The sequence below is a fragment of the Notothenia rossii genome (genome assembly GCF_949606895.1).
Source record: "Notothenia rossii genome assembly, chromosome: 4".
NCBI classification, from domain to species: Eukaryota; Metazoa; Chordata; class Actinopteri; order Perciformes; family Nototheniidae; genus Notothenia; species Notothenia rossii.
The window spans coordinates 7,831,435-7,857,497 of NC_136902.1; the positions used below are offsets into that span (position 1 = coordinate 7,831,435).

Below are 26,063 nucleotides of genomic sequence, written 5' to 3' on the forward strand. Positions count from 1 at the left end.
TCTTCCCTGCCCGTCTCAGGGTTCTGGAGGCGGGCAGGTCGTGGAGGGATGGCAGATTACAGCCGATCACCTTCTCTGCAGAGCGGATGACACGCTGCAGCCTGCTCTTATCCTTGGCTGTGGCTGCGGCGTACCAGATGGTGACGGAGGAGGTGAGGATGGACTTGATGATGGAGGTGTAGAAGTTCACCATCATTGTCTTTGGCAGGTTGAATTTCTTCAGCTGCCTCAGGAACAACATCCTCTGCTGGGCTTTTTTGATCAGGGAGGAAGACAGGAAGTCTGTGATCCACCTGCAGGTGGAGTAGGGCACGTGCAGCTGGGAGAGCTTGTCCTGCAGCAGCGCCGGGATGATCGTGTTGAAGGCAGAGCTGAAGTCCACAAACAGGATGCTGGCGTAGGTTCCTGCTGTGTCCAGGTGCTGGAGGAGGAAGTGAAGGGCCATGTTGACAGCGTCGTCCACAGACCTGTTGGCTCTGTAGGTGAACTGCAGGGGGTCCAGGAGGGGGTCTGTGATGGATTTTAGGTGGGACAGGACAAGGCGCTCAAAGGACTTAATAACCACAGAGGTCAGGGCGACGGGTCTATAGTCGTTTAATCCTGAGATCCTGTTTTCTTGGGAACCGGGATGATAGTGGAAAGCTGTCTGCTCATTCTCATGCCATTATTTATGAAACTAGACCTGGACTAAAAAAACATAAAGAACAATGAAGCAAATTTTTTTTTTTCTCATAATTTCTATTTCTCAATCTTGAATATCAAGCCATGCCAGAGACATGGATCTAGAGATGGAAAAGTTAGTCTGCCTTTTGTTCCACCTCTCTTGTTGTCACAGTCTGCTTTCTCACTCACCTATTTTCTGCATTAACATTCCTTAGTCACCTGGTAGTCACACCCTGTCTCTCTCTCTCACTCTGTTACACCCACCAGCTCCATTAGTATTTAGGCCCACTTCACTTTCACCTCAGTGCCAGATCGTACTTTGCAGCATGCCAGTCTTTCTCACATTACCCTCCAGATTGCTCTCCCGGTTTCGACCCTGCCTGTCCCTGACCAGCCTGCCTCGCCTGCTCCCTGACCCGTTCTGTACCTGCGACTCCCGTCTTGCTTTCTCCTGGAACCCTCGCCTGTCCCCGACTAGCCCTTTGCCTACTATCTGCCGTTTTGTCTCCTACCAGCCTATTGCCTTCAATAAAGCTGGTTACCGACTATCCCCGGTTTCCCGTGTATTGCATTTTGGTTCTCAGCTCGTTTGTGACAGAACGATCTGGCCAGAAATGGACCAAGCAAACACCGGGTCTCCTAGAGACCGCTTTGAGAGGGTTGAGGATGCCATCCAAAGACAGGAGGTCACGATAGCTACCTTAGCTACCGAGACCCACCAGGCAACCTCAACCCAGGGACAAACGCTGGCTTACCTTACCTCCCAGATGCAGCAGATGGCCGCCACCGTACAACAGCTAGCCGCTACCATGGCTGCTACCGTCCTTCCGCCCGCAGCTCCGATGTTCGCTCCAGCCCCTGGCCCGACTGGATACGCTCCGGAGCCTTGTGTGGGAACGCCGGAACGCTATGCTGGTGAGCCTGAGGGATGCAGTCCTTTTCTCACAAACTGTTCCATATTGTTTTCACTGCAGCCACACACCTTTGCCTCCGAGGCGGCTCGTGTAGATTTCACCGTTAATCATCTGACGGGGAGAGCCCGTTTATGGGGAACTGCAGAGTGGGAGCAGCAGACTCCAGCCTGCGCCTCTTTTGCTGCATTTTCCGCGGAGATGCGGAAGGTGTTCGGTTCCGTTCGTCTGGATCCCGACGCTGCCGGAGGTCTGCTGAGTTTGAGCCGGGGTTCCGGCACGGTGGTGGATTACGCTATTGACTTCCGCACCAGCAGCAGCCGCAGCAGCTGGAACGAGCCGGCGCAGTGTGATGCATTTATGAGAGGATTAGCGGATTATATGAGAGATGAGCTGGTTTCCTATGATCTCCCTGCTTCCTTGGATGGGTTGATTGAGCTCACCTCTCGGATTGACAGACGAATCCAGACCCGGAGAGGAGAGCAACAGACGAAATCTCCCGGAAACCAACAACTTCCGGTTTCCGGGAGATTTCGACTTCCGGTTTCGGCGGAGAATTCCCATTCCTACTCTGACTCATGGTACGTGGAGGTCGAGCCCATGCAAGTGGGTCATACCAGTCTTACCTCTGAGGAGGGGGAATTACATCGAAGAGGTAATCTTTGCCTTTACTGTGGTCAGGCTGGACATATGGTTTCCCGTTGAACGGTAAAAGGCAGAGCTCATCAGTAATGGGGAGTATACTGGTGGGCCAAACCTCTGAGTTGATCCCCAATCTAAGACCCTTGTGCCATGCTCGACTCCTCCTGACAGGCAAATCTCAGGCTCTGGCTGTTTTTATCGACTCCAGATCAGATGTCATCATCATTGACGAGGAGCTCGCACTACAGCTGGGCATCCAACAGGTTCGGCTGCTCCAGCCGGTACCGGCTAATGCTTTGGATGGTCACCTGCTGGGAATGGTGACACACCAGACAACACCGGTCCATATGCTCATGTCGGGGAACCACCATGAGACAATCCAGTTTCATGTGCTACGGTCCCCCCAAATTCCTCTGATTTTGGGTTATCCGTGGCTCCGCCGCCACAACCCGAACATTGACTGGGCAACTGGGACCATCCTAGGTTGGAGTTCCTCCTGTCATCAGGTTTGCCTCAAGCAGGCCGCCGCACCTCAACTATCTGTGGATATGAACCTGGTTCCGGATGTCACAGGGGTTCCGGCAGAATATTTGGACTTTAAGGAGGTTTTTTAGCAAGGCTAAGGCGACATCTCTCCCGTCACATCGGCCCTATGACTGCGCCATTGAGCTACATCCAGGCGCAGTCCCACCCAAGGCCTGGTTGTACTCGCTTTCTGCACCGGAGAGGAAGTCCATGGAGACTTACGTCAATGACTCTCTGGCTGCGGGAATTATTCGTCCTTCCACATCACCCGCATGAGCAGGGGGTTTTTTGTGGCGAAGAAGGACAAGACCCTGAGACCCTGCATTGACTATCGGGGTCTAAACGACGTCATGGTGAAGAATCGATATCCCCTGCCACTCATCTCTTCAGCGTTCAAATTACTACAGGGGGCTACAATCTTCACTAAGCCGGATCTACGAAACGCTTATCACCTTGTTCGAATCTGTGAGGGGGACGAATGGAAGACCGCCTTCAACCCCTCTTCGGGACATTATGAGTACCTGGTGATGCCATTTGGACTTACCAGCACCCCTGCAGTTTTCCAAGCGTTGGTGAACGACGTACTCCGGGACATGTTGGATCGTTATGTTTTTGTTTATTTGGACGACATTTTGATTTTTTCAAAGAACACACCCACCAAGTCCAGATAGTCCTCCAGAGACTTCTGGAGAACTCGCTGTTCGTCAAGACGGAGAAGTGCGAGTTTCACACTTCTTCGGTTGCCTTTCTTGGCTACATCGTGGGTCAAGGAAGTGTGGAGATGGATCCCTCTAAGGTTTCAGCAGTTACCTCGTGGTGGGTTCCTGATTCCCGGAAGGAGCTGCAGCGTTTCCTGGGATTCGCCAACTTTTACAGACGGTTCATCCGTGGCTACAGCACCGTGGCCGTCCCACTCACCGCCCTGGCCTCGTCAAAGGTCACGTTCCGATGGTCCCCTGCAGCCGAGGAGCCTTTTCAGGACCTCAAGGGCCGGTTTACGTCGGCTCCTATCCTGCAAGTACCAGACCCCGCTGGTCAGTTGGTGGTGGAGGTGGATGCTTCTGACGTAGGGGTGGGGGCCATCCTGTCGCAACGTTCTGGTGAGAACCAGAAGCTCCACCCCTGTGCTTTCTTTTCGAGGAGATTGAGTCCGGCGGAGAGAAACTATGACGTGGGGAATCGGGAGCTTCTAGCAGTCAAGTTGACGTTGGAGGAGTGGCGACAATGGCTTGAGGGGACAGAACAACCATTTCAGGTTTGGACCGACCATAAGAACCTGTAATACATCAGGTCGGTACAAAGACTGAATTCCCGGCAAGCCAGGTGGTCGTTATTTTTCACCCGGTTTAATTTTTTCCTCTCCTACCGCCCGGGCTCCCGCAAAGTGAAGGCCGACGCTCTGTCCCGGAAGTTCGGGAGGGAGGGAGACACCTGCGGTATTCCGGACACTATTCTTCCTGCTCCTCGAGTGATCGGCGTCCTCGAGTGATCGGCGTCCTCGCTTGCGTACCAGAGGGATGGTCCTGCAACGGTTCTGGTGGGCCACGCTGGAGGCTGACACCCGGGAGTTTGTGAACGCCTGTCCTGTGTGCAATCGGCACAAACCATCTCACCAAGCGCCAGCTGGCCTCCTTCATCCATTACCAGTCCCACGTCGCCCTTGGTTTCGACTAATATGGTTTCTGACCTGGGGCCCCAGTCCACCTCTGTGTTTTGGAGGGAGTTTTGTGAACTATTCGGGGCGACGGTCAGTCTCACCTCCGGTTTCCACCCACAGGCCAATGGCCAGACCGAACGGAAGAATCAGGAGATGGAGACCACTCTCCGCTGCATGGCTTCCGATCATCCAACGACCTGGTCAAAACAACTCCTGTGGGTGGAGTATGCCCACAACACCCTCATCAGTTCCGTTACTGGTCTTTCCCCTTTTCAGTGTGCATATGGTTTTCAACCCCCATTGTTCTCTGCATTGGAGAAGGAAGTTACCTGTCCGTCTGTCCAGGCTTTCATCAGACGTTGTCGGAGGACTTGGAGGCAGGCTCGAACAACTCTGCTTCAGTCTGCTAACCGGTACGCCACATCAGCGAACCGCCGACGCACCAAGGCACCTGTGTACCAGGTAGGCCAGAGGGTGTGGCTTTCCACTCAGAACTTTCCCCTTCGGGTGGAGTCTAAGAAGTTAGCGCCCAGGTTTATTGGACCCTTCGAGATTGTCAAGGTCATTAACCCTGCAGCGGTTCGACTGAGTTTGTCCTGGAACATGAAGATCCATCCCACCTTCCACATTTCTAGGATTAAACCTGTCCGGGAGAGTCCTATGATTCCCGCCGCCCCTCCACCACCACCCCCTAGAATGATCGATGGGGGTCCTACCTACACCCTTCGTCGTCTACTCCGTTCCCGTCGCAGAGGAAGAGGGCTTCAATATTTGGTGGACTGGGAGGGCTATGGTCCTGAGGAAAGGCAGTGGATTCCTGCTCGTCATATCCTCAACCCTCAACTCATCCGAGAGTTCCACCTGCGTTACCCGGTGCAGCCTTCTAGGACCCACGCTCAACCAGGCGTTAAGCCAGGGGGCACTCGTCCGCTACAGACCAGAGGCTTTGTCGAGGAGGAGGGGGAAGCGTCATCAGTCGAGGAGGACGAGGATTTCCAGGAGGGAGAGGCCGAGAGAGCATTCTCAGATGAGTACTAATCTTTCCCATACCCCCACCTTCCACCCTGTGTCTGTAGAGTTTTTGTTGATTCTTCTTTAATTTTTTTTGTTTTGTTTTTCTGCTAGAATTTCCTTAGACGTAAGTAGCCGTCCATTAAGGGGGGGGTTCTGTCACAGTCTGCTTTCTCACTCACCTATTTTCTGCATTAACATTCCTTAGTCACCTGGTAGTCACACCCTGTCTCTCTCTCTCTCACTCTGTTACATCCATCAGCCCCATTAGTATTTAGGCCCACTTCACTTTCACCACAGTGCCAGATCGTACTTGGCAGCATGCCAGTCTTTCCCGCATTACCCTCCAGATTGCTCTCCCTGTTTCGACCCCGCCTGTCCCTGACCAGCCTGCCTCGCCTGCTCCCTGACCCGTTTTATACCTGCGACTCCCGTCTTGCTTTCTCCTGGAACCCTCGCCTGTCCCCGACCAGCCCTTTGCCTACTATCCGCCGTTTTGTCTCCTACCAGCCTATTGCCTTCAATAAAGCTGGTTACCGACTATCCCTGGTTTCCCGTGTGTTGCATTTTTGTTCTCAGCTCGTTTGTGACAATTGTCCGGACTCAAATACAGCGGAGGAAATAATTATTTGATCCCTTGCCGATTTTGTAAGTTTAACCACTTACAAAGAAATTAAGAGTTTATCATTTTAATGGTACGTTTATTTTAATAACAAGAGACAGAATATAAAAAAGGATATCCAGAAATGTACATCATATAAGAGATATCAATTAATTTGCATTAAGTTGTGGGAAATAAGTTGGACACATGATAAAGGAAATGTTCAAATTTGGCTCTGATCGTAACAACATCGGGCCATTCGTGAGGGCATCTTAAGCCATCGTATGACCGCCAGTGGAGTTTCTCAGGCTCCGGCAGCAACTTCGTGAGCGGTGGCAAAATCTTTGGCATGCCAAAAAATTGCCAAAATACCTTACGAAGGTTCCTTTTCGTGTTGAATTAGTGTGTCCATTTTGCCTTTCGTATGGCCATCATGAGGGCATCTTGTCAAATCGTGTCGTTTACTTCGTGTGATCATCGTGCCATCGGGCATTTTTCGCCTCACGAAGACAATACGAAGGAAACAAGAAGCTGCCCGATTGTCTTAGGAAGGCAACACGACTACGTGAAGCCCTCGTCGTGTAGTCATCGTATTAAAGTACAATGACATCGAGATGGGACCACGGTATCGGCGAAAACAGCCAAATTTGAGTAGCTCAAGCGTTTCCCATGTGTCATGGTAACGTGGACATATAAAAAGCCAGCCTCAGAGCATCTTCCTCAGTCAGTCGTGAGCAACTCTAAAGAGCAGAGGCGTGTGTAACTCCCAAAGCTTCAATCACAATTAATCACAAATGCTCTATCGAAGTCAATAGCAGTGATGATACCTGTATTAAGCAGGTGAAACAGGAGCATGAGATGTGCTACGTTTCCTTGCAGATCGCTTCTCTGGTTGTTTTATTGCACAACCAAATCATGTAAACATATTATGTAAATAACCCAATTTGTGTTCTGTAAAGCTGAAAAGGATATTACATTGTTTTTGTTACTTTCGTTGCAGTTGTATATCTTAAATGTAATTTATGTTAAAGGTGGGGTATGTAATTTTGGAGAAACCAGCTCGAGTGTGCTAGAATTTGAAAGTACACAACAGGAAAAAATCTGCCTCTTCCTTCAAATTTCCTTACAGAGCCCCTCCTCCAACACACATGAATGCGCTCATGACCAATGAGGACACAAGATAAGTTTGTGCACAGATGGAAGGCTGATAGGCAGGTAGGCCATCCAGTTATTTTAGCCGGGCCGGCTACAATGACTGGTCGTGCTTTTTACAGCGCGACGGCTTCCACAGATGGCATTTTTTAAATGTATTTATTGTCAAAGCATTTAATATATTCATTGCTATCGGGATGTTAAGAGCATTCCATGGAATATAACAAAAAGTGTTTCTGAAATAAATTACATACCCCACCTTTAACTTCCTTTTTTATTTAGATGCTTTTATTTTGAAGGCAAGTTTACGCTGTTGACAGGAAATTGTTGTTGCTACGGAAACAACATGACGAAGATAAGTAATATCTTCCGAATATAAAGACGGAGAAAGTAAAGAATAACGTGTATGTTTAAATGTTAGCACCCCCTGAAGAGGCACAAGCTCTTACATTGAGTCTGGATACATTCTAAATCATCAGTAAAGTCTACGACCATCTTTTCGTGTGTGGTTCGGGTGTCATCGTGTGGCCTTCTGTAGGCATCGTACTTGCTTTAGCTGTTGCTTGGCTGTTGACCAAGTTCGGGGCCATCTTCGTGCGAAATTCACAATTCCATATTTGTGTGTCCATCTGGTGTCAATTTCGGGACAGTATGACGCCAGCCTTAAGAATGTACTCCTAATATCAACGTGTTACCTGTGCAAAAAACACCTGTTCACAGAATCAATCAATCAGATTCCAACCTCTCCACCATGGGCAAGACCAAAGAGCTGTCTAAGGACCTCAGGGACAAGATTGTAGACCTGCACAAGGCTTGGATTGGCTACAAGACCATCAGAAAGCAGCTTGGTGAGAAGGAGACAACTGTTGGTGCGATTATTCGTGAATAGAAGAAAGACAAAATGAGCATCAATGGCCCTCGGTCTGGGGCTCCACACAAGATCTCGCCCCTTAGGGTTTTGATAATCATGCGGGAGGAACTTGTTAATGATTTAGGGTCTCGGGTGACTCAATTTTGAATTGAGCCATCCCTTATAGATACTATCTCTTTACGTTAGTGATGGGAATTCTGGCTCTTTTTAGTGAGTCATTTGATCACAGTTTACCACAGAGCCTCAGTTTCGCCGCTGCGAGGCTAGCGCTCGCAGTTCACGCGCGTGCTCCACTAGTAGTCACAACGCTCCTGACGTTAGCGAGCTAAACAGATCTTCAAACAAAACCCTTTTTATTTCTGTATTGGAGGACTGAGAAACGGCTCTGGTGTCCTTCCTGCCCTGCTGTGTCTTGTGATGGAGATTAGTTTTGCATGCATATCATACCATCCTTACAGTGTTAAACTCTAACCAAAAGTAAAGCTGTTTTACTGTAAAACATCTTTATAGTAAAGAACTGTTAACAGTTAATTGTGAATACAAAATGAATTATTACAGGGTGATACAAATTATATCATAACATATAGACTTAAGGAGCAAGTATTGATTACCTTTCATTTTGATACTTTGAGTACCTGTTCCTGATTATAATCACATAATGCAGGTATTTTACTTTTAATGTGGTATTTTGACAGTGTTGATCTCATCCAAAGAGAACATACGTATTGTTCCAGGTTTAACCTCTGGGTTGTTTCATTGTGCTGCTTTGACCTTTCTTACTTTATGCAAACAGAGTAATTTGAATGTTATATCAAAGCAAAATCAGCATACCCAAATGAACACTCTCAGATTTGATTTCAACACTTTGTGCCAATGGGTCCACACCACATAGTACATTTAACTCTTTTTGCAGAGTAGGTACTTTAACCCCAATTTGTTGTAATTTTTAACTCTATTTGGAGATCAAATTACAATTATATTTGTTTGTTTTTCTCAACACAAGATAGTTGTTAACCACTGTCACTCCCATATTTACACTATAATGTGTAAACAGAGGTGGGAAGTCACTAAGTATATTTGCTCAAGTACTGTACTTACAGTAAGATATAATATCAACTTTGATAACACTTGAATGCATCAAAAATTATCAAAACATATAATATATATTTTTCTGAAATGGGCCAATCTGCAAATGAGTACTTTTACTTTTGGTACTTTAAGTATTTTCTGATGCCAATACTTTTCTACTTTTACTTGAGCAGTGGTGAGCCGTCAGGGCCCTCTAGGCCCTCTCTGAGGGCCTGAGATATTCTAAAAAATTATATTTTAATTTTTTTTTTTTTACTTTTCTTTTTAAATATATATTTTTTAAATATATTTTTAGTTATATTTTTCATTAGTTTTACCAAAATAACTTGATTTAATTGTATTTTACGACGGAGTATTAGGGCCACACTTAGAAAAAAAAAACAGAGAGATTTCGAGAATAAAGTCGTAATGTTACGAGAATAAAGTCGTAGTTTCATAAGTGACTTGAGAAGCGGACTTGGAGGAGATTGTCTCCTTTCTGCAGGAGGAAATTGTAACATCCCGTCATGTCTGCTAAATTATTCATGTCATGTTAATTAGGTTAATTACTAACAAAGAATTAGTAACAAAGAATTACTAACAAAGCACTTATATACTAAAAAAGGACTGGCTTTAGATAAGCCAGTCCTTTATTAGTATATAAGTGCTTTGTTAGTAATTCTATCGCTCGAAGTGGAGTCGAAAGAGATGAATTTTCAGTCTGCGCCGGAAGATGTGTAAGCTTTCTGCTGTCCTGATTTCAATGGGGAGCTCATTTCGATTCCACTACAAGGCTATGGTTCGACTCCTTCTGGATCCAAAGCCTTGATTACAAGTCTCATCGTTTCTTGTGAAACAACAAATCCCCTTTGAACAGCTCGTAGATGTAACCAACGATAGCCTTGTAGTCGGCCAGAACCAGCCATTTCCTCCTGCAGAAAGGAGACAATCTCCTCCAAGTCCGTTTGGTTCTTTCTTCAAAATAATAGACTATTAGTCCGGATAATATCCACACGTCTACCCTACTTTTATAATTTTCGAATCATAAATCTAATCGATAGATTAATGATCAATGGATTTATGATTAGCATAAGTTAGTTCGTGATGGCTCATGTCAGTGATAGTGATGACATCGTTGTGAAATTATTAGAGGGCCTAGGTATAAAATTCCATTCCATCCATTCCTTGTGTGCACACACCATAGGAACCTGGCCTACATAAAAACTGCCAAATGATTAAACTCTTGTCAAAACTGCTGGGCTTTCATTTTTGGCAGATTCAACTTTACCTTTACCTATCGTTCCGATTCTAGAAACCTGGCGCCCTGTCCCGGCAGTTTGCAGTGGATCATGACTCCACAGTTCCTGACACCATAATTCCCACTGCCAGGGTGGTGGGCGCTGTGATGTGGGAGATTGAGAGCTCAGTAAGGAACACATAGAGAGACCAGCCAGATCCAGGTAACAGTCCGGATAACTGTTGTACCTGACCGCTGTATTCGCCCACTCTTCCGACTTTGCCTTCCACCCGGGTATCAATCGGACCCTATCCCTCCTGAAACGTCACTTCTAGTGGACTTCCATGGAGGCGGACTCTCTAGTTTTCGTGCTTGCCTGCTCTGTCTGCACCTGTAACAAGTCTTCACACCAGGCTCCCATCGGTCATGACACATCGCCAACCGCCACCGGTTTCCGCTACCCTTTCTTCATCATCTGCCTGAGTATTAAACAATACATCTGTTACTTCATTCCCTTTGCGGGACATTCGGTACAAGCTCTCCCAGCTGCACCAGATGTTTTTCCTGCTACAGCTGAAGAAATTCTACCTGCCAAAGTCGATGATGGTTTCTACACCACCATCATCGAGTCCATCCTCACCTCCTCCATCACCATCTGGTACGCTGCAGCTACAGATAAGGACAAAGGAAGGTGTCAGCGTATCATCCGCTCTGCAGACACAAACTGTTTACCCCTCTCCCCTCTGGAGGAGGCTGCGCTCCATCAGGACCAAAACCTCTCGCCACCTGAACAGTTCCCTCCCCTCTGCTACCGGTCTGATCAACAAGGCCCGGGACCCCCACGGACACTGACTTCTACCCACCCCAGAAAAACATTATGTATTACATTAAGGCACATTGTGCGAATCCTACAAATGTGGTGCATATTTCTTCTCCACATGACCTCTTTTATTTCAGCACAGCTCTCCAATTTGGATAGAGTACATAGTATTGTTCATGTTTTATTTGACTGTACCCAGTTTCTTAGAGGATTATATTTTCTTAAAACCTTTTTTTAAAATAGCTGTTATAACAGTTATATTTTTATTTTTTATTTGTTCAGCTATATTCTTCTTTCTTCGTCTTTGTATGCACCACATAAACCAAAGCCAATTCCTCATGTGTAAACCTACTTCAGAATTCTGATTCTGATTCTCAAGTCGTTTTCTGCGACTGGGTCCTGTATTTAATATAACCCGAACAATTTGCCTATGCAAACATCTGTTTTGTGTCTGACCTTGCATGAAGTCAGACGACAATCGCTTGCTCAAAGACATTCATGTGAAACACAATCAGTTGTAACACCACTTGCAGTCAGAGAGCAAACAACGATGGACGTAGTTCTGCTGCTGATCATGGCAGCTGCAGGCAAGTGTTTTATTTATTTGGATATCTTTTTATGTCCTTACTGATTATTTGATGTGAACCTGAGGGGTGGGGAGATAAATAACGAGAAGACATTTCTGATTCTATTCGACAATTACTTGTTTTGCATTCTTAACACCTTTTATATTGTTTGAAAGGTACTTGCTTAAAAACAACTAAATGAAGTTCAGCTGGAAGCTACATATTTGACTGTGAATTGTTTGAAATATAAGTCAAAAGGTATAATGACGCGCCATATTACAGTAAAATGTAAGTTATAGCCTAAATGAATGTCTGTGTCTCTACAGGGCTGAGCGCTGTCTCCTCACATGCTGAACGTCAGTACCATTTTGTTTATGAAGCAAAGAACATGTCTGAAGCCCAGAGATACTGCAGAGAGAAATACACAGACCTGGCCACTGTAGACAGCATGGAGGTTGTGGAGCTCCTGAACGACATGGCAGGCCAATACATACAAGTGAGGTCACTTTTCTCTGTCTTTCGATTCAAATGAATTACATTTCTTTTAGAGTCAAATTCAAAAAGGAGAGATTATTACAGAAAGCTAAACCTGTTTTAAAGTCCTATGGGAACCTGAGTATTAAAACAGAGTTGAAAATGTTTGAAGCCAAAGCTATAGCAACCCTGTAATAAAGTGGAAGAGGTTCAGAGTAACAAGGCTGTAAATGAATGTTGACTTGAGGGGATTCCCTTTAGATCACCACGTACCAAGGCTGGTCTCATGAAGGCAAAAAAAAACCTTCTCTTTATTAAACATACACATTTTCTCAAGCAGCAGCTTTAAAAGCTTCAACAGGGTGTAATAATTATAACAATGTGTCACGGCTAGGCAAACCAGTATGAACCCAAAAGCACGACTCAACAGACAAAGTACAAAAGAAAGTCTTTACTGAAAAAAGTGGCACTGTGAGCTCTCCGTAGAGGTAACAGGTTAAGGTAACAAAAAAACACTCTTACTCGGAAAAGGTTAACATAGTATCAAAAATGCAAAGGATAAAGTAAATTCCAAAAACGCGGCTCTTAGCAGAAAAAACATGGACTTCACGCTGGCAGAGCAATGGGACGTCCTTTCCTCCGGAGCGTCACGTGAAGCGACGTCCGTTTGTGATGACGCTACACAGCTGATCGTCTGACAGCAGCCAGCTCTCCCCGTTATTTCCACACACACCCCCGCCTCTGTTAGTACACATTTACTGACACAAACATTTGTATCATCTGTTGTAGACCCAAATAAATAAAATAAAATAAGAACAAATTCTCAAAAAAGATAAACGCCATTCTTAAAATGTATAAACGAACAATAGTTTGATTAATATTGATTAGAGTGCACAATAGAAATAAAATAATTGAGAGAAGAAAAAGAGATATGTTATCTCTCAAAACCCAGTTAGATTAACATTCATTGGATTGCACACTTTGTTTGTTTGTGTGGATATGTAGCACATTAATATTTTAATATCACTTAATGACTGACTGAATGGAAATGACAATAAATGAAAATGTAAAACGAAAAAAGCGATCATGAAAATGTTTCCAATAAATGAATAAAATGATTTTTGACCACTTTGTTGTTCAGATATATCACATATTTGTAACTAAATGATACATGAATTGAAACAAAACACGGTATAAACTGAGGAGTGACTCCCGTGAGGTTCATGTATTTTCTTCACTCCGCTGGGAAACTGCTCTCATGTCAAGAAGCATCAGATCAGTGCATGCACTGCATCGTCCAATCAGTGAGCGATACACAGTAAGGGGGCGGGGCGAGTGTCTGAGGATTTCATCGAAGGATGGTCTGGTGGTTCCTCGATTATGGCTCCTCCATTATCGCTCCTCGCTCCTCCGGCAAAAATAAGGCCATTGGGACGCTACTCAAGATGGCGCAGACAAATCAACTTCCGGTGAGACCGAGACCGAGGAGCGAGGAAATGAAAAATAAGAGAAGTGAGAAAGAAAGGGCCTATATATAGGCAGGCTAAGGGGGAACAGGTGCCGACAATTAGGGCGGAGTCGACAATCACAGTGGAGGGAAAACACACAAAGGCAGGAAGTGAGGTAATCTGCAACAAGAAGGAAAGGTTACTACAAAATAAAACAGGATACAAGACTGAACTAAAAACATTAACTTAACATATTTTACGAGACATAACACAATATCTTGCTTTCAGTCAGCCTGGATAGGGCTGCACGATGACCGGGACGCCTGGAAGTGGTCGATGTCAGACCCAAGCTTCTACGAACCGGGGGAGACGGAGTTCAGACCATGGGGTGATAATCGACCAGTCAACGGGCACAATGAACAATGCGCATTTTTTCATTCTAGTAGAAAATGGTATGATAAAGATTGTAATATCCGCCTCTGGGTGTACTGCTTTGATGTCAAAGGTAAGAATATAAACTTTAAATGAATAAGTTAATAAGTTAAATATATATAAATCATATTTTAAGCTTCTGAAATACAATGCATTTGTCTTTATCTAACTAGTGGTTCACAACCTTTTTTCTTTGTGACTTTTTTTCTTTTGTTAGCAGTTCCACTAAAGACATTTCCCTTTTCACTAAAATGTTCACATGGTTTCATTTAAAAGATAACATAAAAATAAATTATGTATATACCATTTTTTGCAAACTTGTTTTAGAATTGTAGGTACGTTTTAGATCTTATACATCTGTGTTAAACAGAATAAGAACAATATAGAATCAATATAATTTGAATGAAGCTTTAACCTGTAACACAGTATATTTACATCGTTGTACTCCTTTTACTAAAAGATCTGAATATTCGACCACCAGTGGCGGAGCTGGGGGGTGGCTGGGAGTGGCCAGGGCCACCCCTGGCTGAATCCTGGCCACCCTATTGGCACCCCAAACACCCTCACCACGGGGCCCCAAACTATTTTAGAACATTAAGAAAAAAATGTTTAAGTAACCTTTCATCATTCATCGAGAATTAACATTAATAGGACGTTATATTGATAATGTACTCAGTAAACTTACAATTCATTTAACTTATTTTCTTCCAAAAGTTAATTATCCAGAGCCTCTGTACACCCCCTTCTATTTACATGTAATGGTTTGGTCCTGCCTCCAAATGCGGTGCAGCATCGCCGGCACTTTCTAGCAGAGAGTGAGAGCATGTTAGGAGTAGGGATGCTAGTACTTACGTGTGAACCATGTCTCAACGACTCACAAAGTCAGGCGTTCAAAAGAGAAAAGAAAGGAGAGAAAGACAAGAGAGAGGGACTAAAGGGCGACAGTATGTCACCCAGTTTTTCAAAGAAAAGGTGGGTGTGGTCCATGCGTGGTGAAAATGTGTCTGTTAGCAAAGCGTAGTCCATTGTAAATAATACTTGTTATTTTTTTTTTTTACTAAGCTGACATTAAGTAATGTTAATATCTATACAGAAAATGCAGAGGTTTTTCATTTCACTGCTCTTTTAGCTGACATTTAATAAATGCAGGTACATTTTTAGCAGCTATTCATACTAAATCCAACCCGGTATCACGGCAAGACGTGAACATGTGACGATTTACCATGCTGGGAGACGTGAAGATGTCACGATTTCGTCCTTTCAAACGTGACAGTTACACGGTATTGTTAACCCATGTTAACCAGTGGAGAAATAACCGGAAATGCCAAGCAAATGCTACCCCGACGTAATGATTTGTTTTTTAATAGTCACACTCGATTACGCCAATTTTCTTGTTTCCCCAGCTGGTCGACACCTCTTTTAGCAGAAACAAAGGCTACATTAATGTATTAAATCAATGTTAATCCATGCGTGTGGATCATAGGTGTGGATGTGGAATTAACGGACGTGACGTTGTGCGATTGCGTTGCCAGGCAACAGCTTCGGTTCATGTCAATTTACAAACTCTTCAACTACAACCGTAGTTATATTTAAAAACATGTTAGAAGGCCTCAAAAAATACTTTAATGCAAATAAAAATGTAAATGTGAAGGAATGTGTGTATAACAAAATACATCGGTGATAAACGAAACCGGAAACTGACGTAGGCAAGATCCTCAGCTCGATGATTGGATGGTTTAGCCGCAATGCATGCTGGGATTTGGTGTTTATGTGATGTGAAATCTGAAAACGTTTTTTAAAAATAAAATAATACTTTCTTCCGAGTGTGCTTTCTTTTCTCTTTGAAAGTCATCATATAACGACATTGTAATACACGGTTCGGCTTCATTAAATATGACATATCTGCCGTAGTTCTCTATTTATAGAGCCCTGCTGAGAAGACTTCAAGACAAACAGAAAGAACTGCCGCCAAAACTGAAAACGTGACGTGGATCATAAATATATAAGCAATTAAACAACATCTTGCATTTCTTTTCACACAATACCTCTCCTTGCAGTATCAACAATAATTCGGCTGACTTTTATATTTGATCCAATTGGTAGATAGGCTGTATTTACACCATAACGGTGCAGAGCTGATAGAAAGGGACACCTGGTGGTTAAAGCACGTTATTATCAGCATGGTAAATCGTCACATGCTCACGTCTTGCCGTGATACCGGGTTGACTAAATCAGTTGTCTCTTCCCCTGGTGCCAGGACCAACAGATCCATCTCTAGACTTAGCAGCCCTGTCCCCCCATAAGTGTTATATTTTCACAGCTCAGTGTCAGTAAATATTGTGCAGTTAGTATTGGACTACAAGATAGATGCAAGCCTGTACAGGTAGAGTTATTTAAAGCATAAATGAGTCGGTTGGGTTCTGGAGGTGTGGTTACAGCAATTGTGCTTGGTTGGCGTGGCCTGGGCCTGGTGGTGGGGCCGTGATATATTTCCATGGGGCCCAAAATCCCTGGCGTGTATGGCCAGAGGGCAGGACCTATAAACACATTTACTACCCAATAGCAGTGAGGCTAATGTGAGGCTGAACAAAAGGACCTTTTGACTATGTTAATGTAGTCTTTTAAAAAAATAAAACATTTACTGACTTTTTTAGGATAGCTTCAATTAATGTTTTAAAATTACAACTGGGGGCCTTACAGGGTTAAGGGCTATTGTTTATTGTTATTTACTTTAAGATGTTTATTCTTAACCTATCATTTAATTTAAAAACTCTTATTTACAGTAAATGATGTGTGTGTGTCTCTGTATTCCTGATGATACACAGAGAATGAGTTCATAGGGCTGCTGATCACCATAAGCTAAACAGTCTGTATATTGCATTACATTTGTATAATGTAAGCTTCGTTGATACTTTGTCTGCGGGAATATGAAAAACATAGTTAGATATACTGAATATTATTTGATCTATTCCACCACTTAATCCCAAGTAATGTAGAGGTGTGTTGTAGGTGCCTTAAATAACCCCTTATTTTATAGTGAGATGTATTTTTATGTTCATATAATAGTGATTTCAATGCTACCCCAAAATGATCACTGGTTCCACCCCACTGAAAATGTCCTGGCTCCGCCACTGTCGACCACTGGTACTACTAAAGTGTCTTTCCAACAATTATCTGTTGAAAAACCCAAGAACTACTAATTACAAAGTGCAAATGTGTGGGATTTAAATGTAATATGTTCTATTATAACGGCATCAATACCACCAGAGATGTGGCATTGATGTCAGGCTGTATGTTGTGGTGCCTCTACTCAGCTTCTCTGGGGTCCATTTTCAGGGCCGAATGCTACATTTGTCCCTATTGTCAGCCATATGACATGGACTGAGGCCCAGAGCTACTGCAGAGAACACCACACAGACCTGGCCAGTGTGAGAAACCCAGCAGAGAACCAGCAGCTTTATGAGCTGTTACCTGCAACAACTGATCTTTATTGGATCGGCCTTTACAGAGACTCCTGGAAGTGGTCCGATGGAAGCAACTCCTCCTTCAAGTACTGGGCAGCAAATAAACCTAACCTCAGTGCTTTAAAGGTTTGTGTGGCGGCAGCTTTCGACAACTCTGGAAAATGGGAGGACTTGGATTGTGGAGTGGAGAAACCATTCATCTGCTACAAACGTGTGTAAAATTCACAGCGACATCAAAGCAAGTGATGATATTGAGTCTGCTGAAAAAGAAGACACCATAAACGTTGTGACTGATGAAGTTTGTTTGTGTTTCTAGTTGTTGTGCCTGTTTCAATGCAAGTGATAAAGGTGAGGGTGGAGAAACCAAACAATGTGGATCTGAACGACCCCGCTTTTCTGGATGCGATGTTGGTGGAGGTAAATCATGTTTTCTACTTTTATGCAAAATCATCACCAGAAAGGAAATTCACATGACATGAGAACAAGAGACGAAAGAGGTAGGAAACAAATAAATAACTATTAAAGAATAATGAATTCAACAAAAGAAAATATAGTAAATGAATTTCAATATGAATGAAATGGACCAAGAGGAACATGAATGAAATTCTATATCCATTATACATTCAATACTTTGGCCACAAATAACAGGACCCAAGCATTTAGTAAGAAGACGTGTAAATATGTGCAGAAGTAAATAGCAGAGACTTAGCCACATGCCACCAAATGCATTAGGAACATGTACAAATACTATTCCATAACCTGAGGTAAGCCTTTACACTGGAAGAAATAAGGGGAACAGCTACCATTTCAGATGAGTGAACTAAAGATACATCGTCTGTTTTTATTGGAACCATAATGATCATGAGTTTTTGTGTCTCAGGCGAAAAAGAACCTAAGGGCCCAGGGATTGGACGACAACGTCCAACTGGCCTGGAGGAAGCAGCCGGATGCACAAGTCTTCAAGAAGGAGGAGAAGAAGAAGAGGGATGAGCTCTAAAGCTGAATTGCTGTGTGTGATTTTTATCAGAGAAAAGTGTGTTTCTTTCCTCAAAGTCCTCGTGTTACAGAATACAGCTGCAACAATGAGCTGAATAATCAATTAGTAGTGAGATAAGATAAGGGCTTTAATGTTTTCTCTTGTTCTATATGGTTTTGAAGTTAATATGTTTGGGGTTTTAACTGTTCATGTATCTGCTTGACCTGCGAAAAACTGGATTTATTTTCTATTTTGTGACTTTTTATATGTTTTTTTCAGATTAAATATAATGAGGCATTTTAAAATAATATAAGATTTAATAAAGGGCAATTCCAGGAAATCTTATTACCAATTAACATGATGACCTCTAATGCATCTTTAAAGTCATTTTCATACAACAACTTAATTATTCATTTGAAACTTATATTTTATCCTAAAAATGTGTTTGCAATTACTCACTGTTATTAATATCTTCAAATGAGTTAAACATTGTGTTTATTGCTCCTTTTCTTTAGGGATGAAACTTTAAGACATGTTCCTCTAATTGGTGAATCAGCTTCCAGAATATTTAGATGTAATGCTTTTCTTTGTGCTACGTGGTCATAAACTGAATCTCTTCGGTTTTAATTCCCTCTGGCTGTGGGATATATAACAGGCATTTTACTCTTTTGTGTGACATTTGATAGATTAGATAATATTAGATTATAAATTAAGATATTAAATAAAAATGATTACCTTTAACGTTCAAACAAATTAAATATCAGTTTTCGTTGCATTGCAACCACAAAAAATGTAATGTATGTAATGTGAGAATATCTTCAAATAATTTAAATAGAAAATAATGAATTGTATTATTTTTATCCTTATTAAGGATATAAACTTGAGGCAAATTTCCTTATGTATAACCGTTTTACGTTACTCAAACATCCTTCTGGCAACAATGCTGAATATTCGCTGGTTCCAGTTTCTTAACTATTATAAGATTTAATGTTGTTTTTTGTCATGTATCTTCGTGTAATGAATATGTTGTTTAAAAAAAAAAATCCCTATGAAGAATAAACTATATCCAATAAAGAGATGTTATTTCTTTGAATTATTTATTCAGTTATTTCTCACATGTTGGATTATTGGCTGGTATTGGTTATTGGCCAGAACGGTTATTTCCCTGATTCTAGACAATTTATGGCCTCCTGATTCTCAATATAGATGTACAGATATTTGTTCTGCTTTATTCAAGAAAATATATATTTACATTAAACATTATATACACAGAAAGCCTTGACATCAGCGGTACATAGGTACAGACACAGCACTTATACAAGTGAACAAAAATATATATATATATATATACTGTATAAAGAAATACATTTAAAGAACAAATATTGATAAATCATATATTTATATAATTTATTAAATTCACATTTGGTTTTGATTGCCTTGTTATCTTTCACAACTTTAATGGTGGTGCCATATTGTTGTACTTCTAAGTACATCTACAACATTTGGAGTCAGTCCAGTTCTTCTTCTTTATGGGAAATGTTATTTACTATTGGGAATGTTATCAAGCTAACATTTTATAATTTTATAAACTTTGAAAGTTTATAAAATGTCCTCATCCTGAAGTTGTATCGTCTGTCCCGTTTCATGTTTCGAGAGATTGTGACTACCCGATCCGCAATGCGCATGTGCGAGATGGTCCGCCATATTTGACAACTACATACGGCAGGTGTGTCAAACTCAATTTCATCACGGGCCACATTAGCATTATGGTTGCACTCAAAGGGCCGGTTGTAACTTTAAGAGTATATAAAAATACATGTATAAATATTTAATATATATAAAATAATGTATTATATGACATGATTGCTTCTACATTGGATTATTATCGGATAGGGTAATAACTTCATAATTAACTACGTCTGAAAGCAGAAGTCTAGGGCAAATAATTGCAAGTCTCTTCAGTAAGAATGTCACAAAATGATTTTAAAAGAAAAGCCAAATTCTGGAGAAAAAAAAAGAAGTGACATTTTGAAAAAAAAAGTCAAATTCTGAGAAAAAAGGCATATTTGAGATGCATTGTGGGACATGTAGTTTATGAGCAAAGTGCTTCTGTAAAGCGGCATATAACCGTATAATAAACTATATTCTGTGCAAGCTCTTGTGGGGCCACAGAAAATGAAGTCACAGGCCGGATTTGGCCCCTGGGCCTTGAGTTTGACACCCCTGACATACGGCAATTAAAATAGGACACTTGACACAGTGGTGATGGGAAAGCAGAACAAAATAATCACCATAGTGTGCTGGCAACCCCACTAAACGTCATCTCACTTAATTCAGAGCTGATTGGCTGTGAAGAGGAGACAAGAGAGCGCAGCGTACAGAGTGGTGCAGTGACGCGTCCTAAAACCCGGAAGTAAGTGAGAAATGAATTTAACTTCTGTTAGACAGCTATCATACTGAATACATATTTACTGTGAATGTATGCAAAAAGGTATGTATCAGGTATACAAGTCACGGCTCGCCACTGATCAGAGCAAACTGGGGGGGGGGGGGGGGCAGGAGCTCCAACAAGCCGTTTAGGACAGAGAGTGAATACACATATACTATACAGAGATCAGTGGCGTTTTTATATGTACAAAAGAAACAAAAAAGGCACAAAAAACTTAGATTTTTATACAGTATATAAGCCTCTGCAGTGGCGTGCAGCAGGGGGGAGCTAGGGGGTGCTGAAGCACCCCCCAGGATTGCCTAAGCACCCCCAAGAAATATATGTTTTTTTAATTATTTTCGATTTTTTTAAAAACATTTTAATTAAATTAAATTAGAAAAATTATTGATTACATCAATGCAAATGTGAAACAAATAAATGTTTGACCAAAAACATAAAGCCAACACAGGTGATTAGGCCAATGGCCAGCACCCATTAGATTTTTGACCTACCCATAGGCTAAATTACTTTGTGACACTTTAGTGACTTCCTGTTAGCTGGAGCGCCAAATTATTTGCTAACAGCAAAGTGACAAATGGATCGTTTTTTAGTCCTTAAACGTCCACGTGTGGACACTCAATCAAAACCACCTGAAAGCGAGAGGGATTCTGCACATAATAGGCCTCGTGAGTACAAGTAGCTTACTTCTGGCTCTCTGTGTTTCATTCAAGCTCTACTCTGTGTGTGTGTGGCACGAGCCATTTTGTGTGCGTGCGCGAGCACCGGTGAGTCTCTACCGGAGATCGTTGTGGTTAGCATCTGGTGCTAGCTAGCTAACTTCCGGGTTTTAGGACGCGTCACTGCACCACTCTATACGCTGCTTTCTCTCGTCTCCTCTTCACACACTACACTTTTCGCGGCACACTTACTTACAGCCAATCAGCTCTGAATTATGTGAGATGAGAGGTGAGATTTTTTGCCGCACACATTAAATAGAAAAAGACTCTGAGCATGCGCAGTGTAGTTTTTACAGGACACGTTCACACGTTCACTGACAGTGAGAGGGAGGGGCTAGATCGGGGCTTGCCCCACACACTGTAGACAGGCCCGGCTCCAGGATGAAATGACTGAGGGGGCTGTTAAAAAATCAGAGGGGGCGATTTTTTTTCACAACAAAGAAAAATACTGGCAATGTAATGAATTGACACACCAAACTTTTTTCCTTCTCACTGCTCTACAATCTCTTTCCTTCTTTATTTTTATTCTGGATTTACCCCTCTCATTCTGTTCTTTTCCTCTGATCTTTAATAATAGATAGTAGATATTTGATAGATAGATACCTGCACTTTGGTTAACAGACTAACATTGATTTCCTCAATTTATAAATGGACAGGCTCTGTAATTACACCATAACCTTTTCTCCTCTATCCCTTAACTCGTCTTCCTATACAGCTTTACTTACTTACTATCTACTCTAGTCAGGTCAGGATTAAAGAAACATTAATCTGGTTGATTTTTTATTTTCAGGATTGAATGTTCAAATCAAGGCCTAAAACCTGGCATCTCATAAGAAAGTGACTAATATATAAACCAAATGTAATATTGGATCAAATACTACACCAAATGGACGGACACAGATTAAAAATAAAAAATAAAAGTCCCCTGGTTTGTCTCTAGAGTCTAACTGCCATGAGAAAAATCAAATCAATGTTCCAAAATCCGTCACTAGATGACGCTCATTGTACCAATACGGTTTATATAATACATAACACATTATTATTCTAGTAAAAGGGCTCGCTTTGGGGCAGTATGATCCATACAGGCAGCCCTAAATGATAACAAGTAACCATCATGTGTGGTGCTATCTGTAGTTGTCTGTCTTATTTTTTGTTGATGTCAAACAACATGGATTTCAAGTCAATATACGAAAGTAAATCAAGAAATGAAGTAAACAAGCTGATCTTCAAGTTCCTCAAAAACACTGGTCTGAGGACAAGGATTTAATATAAACATTTAATAAATCAACAGTAGGTTCCAAGTGGAAGCGATTCACCATTAAAGACAAAAGAAGAAGAAGAAGTAGTAGAAGAAGAAATACGCTAACGCTACAAACAGGCACAACACTGTTACTCTGTTTTTACTGACATGTAACATTTGATTTCACCTTGCTCTATTTTTTTTAACACACGTTCAAAAACGGGAACATTTTCGGGAGTTTCAACCGGGTACCAGCCACCGAAAACGGGGACTCTACCCGGAAAACGGGGACGTTTTGGTCACCCATCCGACTGTGTTTACAGCTAAGCACACAGGCTAACATTAAGACTACAAGCTCACTTGGGGTTGAGGCTTTTTTACACGTTGCTTGACTGCCTGCCCACATATCTTATCCAAACATAGTAACGTGTGTTGGGGGAAAATAATCATTTAAAGTTATTTAATAATTGTGACATGTATTGTACTTTTTGATGGATGAATGATGCTCAAAGTGAGGGGGCAAAAAATACAACTGAGGGGGCAATGCCCCCTTTTGCCCCCTCGTTGTGCCGGGCCCGACTGTAGACACTAATTAGAAGGACACAGACTAAAACAGCAACATAAGGATGAATCAGATGATTAAACATGATCTTAAAATATATTTTAAGATGTATCTTTTTTGCATTTTTTTGTAATTGTTATTTTTATACTTTCTGCTGACATTAGGTGGAGCTGTGCCCCACCTGCCCCTGATGACCAGTCGCCACTGACAGAGATGCTGTATGAGAAACCAATGTGAGTTTGGAAAATTAAACAATGTAAATCTATTCTAGTAGACCTCAGCAATGGAATTATGATCAGTCGAAATGGCCATGACATGGGACCTTTAAGTTACTCATTCATCCCTTGTGTTACCTTAACAGTAGAGCTAATTGTTATTGTAACATCAGCCAGAGGTGGAAGACGTATCAGATTATTTACTTTAGAAAAAGCAGAAATCCTACAGTTTGAAAATACTATACTGCTGCTATAAAACTACTTTAAAATTAGACAATACTTGAGTCAATGTACTTAGTTACATTACACCACTGAAGCTAACGTTAGCCTAATTCAATTTGCAAAACTCCAAAGGTGTATTAAAGTTACCGTTGATTTTTCGCGCTGGTGTTAATGTCTTCATGAACTAATTTTTTTAAGTTAAGATGGACCTCATTGTGTCAAAGCACATGAATTATATTGGAGTATATGTACAAATAAAACACTAATACATGCAGCAAAAAGTGTTGCAATTACATGTCGGTGTAAAGTCATTTAGTACATTCACTCAAGTACTGTACTTAAGTACTATGCTTAAGTACTATATTTATTGAATATTCCAACTTTCTTTGGAAACCAGGAAGCCACTGGTCAGCAAACATCATGGAGAGCAGCATTCCATTGGACGGCACACAAGTCAAAAGGGACTCTGCTTGCCAAGGATTAAACAAATCCTATATCTACAAACTGGATCCATGTGTGGATGATAAAACAGTAGTGATATGTTAATGGCTCTCTTTTTTGGGGAACTTGAAAGCCTGTCACTTACAATTAGGGGCCGGTGTAAGAGCCATTTAGATGAGAGTTCATGTTTGGGTTTCGGGCTGTCACAATTGGGTGTTATTCACTGTGTGTGCCATAAGGTGTCGCTGTCCGATTCCCTATGGCACACGTATTTAAGGTTTGTTTTGTCATCTGATTGAGTGTGTCTGACCCTGGAAGGGCAAATGGTTTTTGACCGCTGTACCGCGACGAGTGCCATAAATAATGTTTGTTATGGAATGGATAATTGTATGGACCCACTTTGACGATGCACAAAACCTGCTCAATAAATGGAATGTACTTTGTCTATTCCACATCCGATAACAAGCCTACAAGCCATTACAATAACAACACAACCGGTATCTATAAACACAGTAAAGCGCGTCAGCCAACTCATCCCCGGGAGTTAAGCCACCATGGAAGCTTTTGTATCGGGCTAAAGCTCCTACTTATTGTTATGATATTAGGGTCATGCAGAGTGAGATCGCTATCCCTTTAAGAGAGAGAGAGAGGGGTGTGGCGCGTGCATGTGTGTGTGGGTATGGTAGAGCGAGAGTGAGTGAGCGTGTGTTTTCTGGAAGTGAAAAAGAGGCAGCAGAAGATATAGGTCTATCAAGTGTTGTGTGTACCAAGAAGAACTAAATAACTGCAACGGCCTCCCAGGAAGAGCTCGCCTCTCTCCAGTCATTTCAGTAAAGGGGGTTATTGAACCTGAAGCTTGTTGCTTCTCCCCTGGGAGGCAACAGAGAGTCATCCCCCTGTTTCCTCGACTACGGTCTGGGAGCCGACAGGAAAGTTCAACAATATTATATATATTTATACATTTATGTCTGAAACAAGTAGTCATTTGCTTTTGATGATACATTTTAAGTAGTTTTTAGGTTAAATTTTTACAAAAAATGATGTTATAGTAACACACTTTATTTGATGTAGCCTATTTTACAAAAAATGCATTAGAAAATAAAACCCGGTCAGATGATAGGTAATAGGTAGATGTAATGAAAGCATGTTGTTGCATCAAGGTATGTGCTGGTGGGTAAAACACGTCATGTATTCCCTGCCCTTCATCAGCCTGAAGGTGGACGAGCTGTGTCCAGAGTCCTACAGGGTTAACTCCCCCGACCAGATCCGACTGCTGGCCATCGCCGACAACTTCCAGCGTCAGTATTCACTCCTGTATCCCGACCGATCCCCTGCTGCTCTGCCCGGTCAACGAATGTGGAGTCTGAAAAGGCTAAATCCACTTAAGGCCCTGTGTCCACATAGCTCCTTCTTCTGAGCTGTTTTGCTTTAAAACATCATATTTACAGTAAAGGGACTGTTAACAGTTAACTGGGAATATGCATTTTCCTAATTCTAAAAACGAAATGTTATTCAAGATTCAAGGTGTTATTGTCATGGCCCTATTATCTACAGTGTAGATATGGCAATGAAACACTTAAGTCACAGACTCCTCCAACAGTGCAACATGAATATATATAGTACATAGAACAAATAAAACAGATGAAATAGTGCAAGACAATGTTTTGAGATGTGCAAGTAAATACAAAAACATAATTTAT

General features: G+C 42.2%; 1 protein-coding gene and 1 long non-coding RNA gene across 4 annotated transcripts; both read left to right on the plus strand.

Moving 5' to 3' along the window:
* The first annotated feature begins 11,990 nt into the window (after positions 1–11,990).
* LOC307037140 (L-selectin-like) lies at positions 11,991–19,484 on the plus strand. Of its 3 annotated transcripts, none has more exons than XM_079677915.1 (5): positions 11,991–12,220; positions 13,935–14,151; positions 17,415–17,753; positions 17,859–17,959; positions 18,423–19,484. In XM_079677915.1, exons 1-5 carry the CDS (start codon positions 12,029–12,031, stop codon positions 18,537–18,539), a joined length of 966 nt encoding a protein of 321 aa, XP_079534041.1. In that variant the 5' UTR covers positions 11,991–12,028; the 3' UTR covers positions 18,540–19,484. The 3 variants fall into 3 exon arrangements, with proteins under 3 accessions (XP_079534041.1, XP_079534043.1, XP_079534042.1); XM_079677917.1 differs by lacking the exon at positions 11,991–12,220 and adding an exon at positions 12,465–13,844 and having other exon boundaries at positions 18,423–19,481; XM_079677916.1 differs by lacking the exon at positions 11,991–12,220 and adding an exon at positions 12,465–13,821 and having other exon boundaries at positions 18,423–19,481.
* A 1,939-nt stretch (positions 19,485–21,423) lies between these two features.
* Positions 21,424–25,710, plus strand: LOC307038370. The gene is made up of 3 exons (XR_013807984.1): positions 21,424–21,632; positions 23,650–23,718; positions 25,573–25,710. It is a non-coding gene; the product is annotated as an uncharacterized lncRNA (long non-coding RNA).
* Positions 25,711–26,063: the final 353 nt, after the last annotated feature.

Coding starts and splice junctions, on each gene's coding strand:
- LOC307037140 (XM_079677915.1), top strand. CDS start 12,029: ATGAATGTCTGTGTCTCTACAGGGCTGAGCGCTGTCTCCTCACATGCT. Junction 12,221..13,934: donor TGGCAGGCCAATACATACAA/GTGAGGTCACTT, acceptor TCTTGCTTTCAG/TCAGCCTGGATAGGGCTGCA. Junction 17,754..17,858: donor ACCATTCATCTGCTACAAAC/GTGTGTAAAATT, acceptor TTGTGTTTCTAG/TTGTTGTGCCTGTTTCAATG.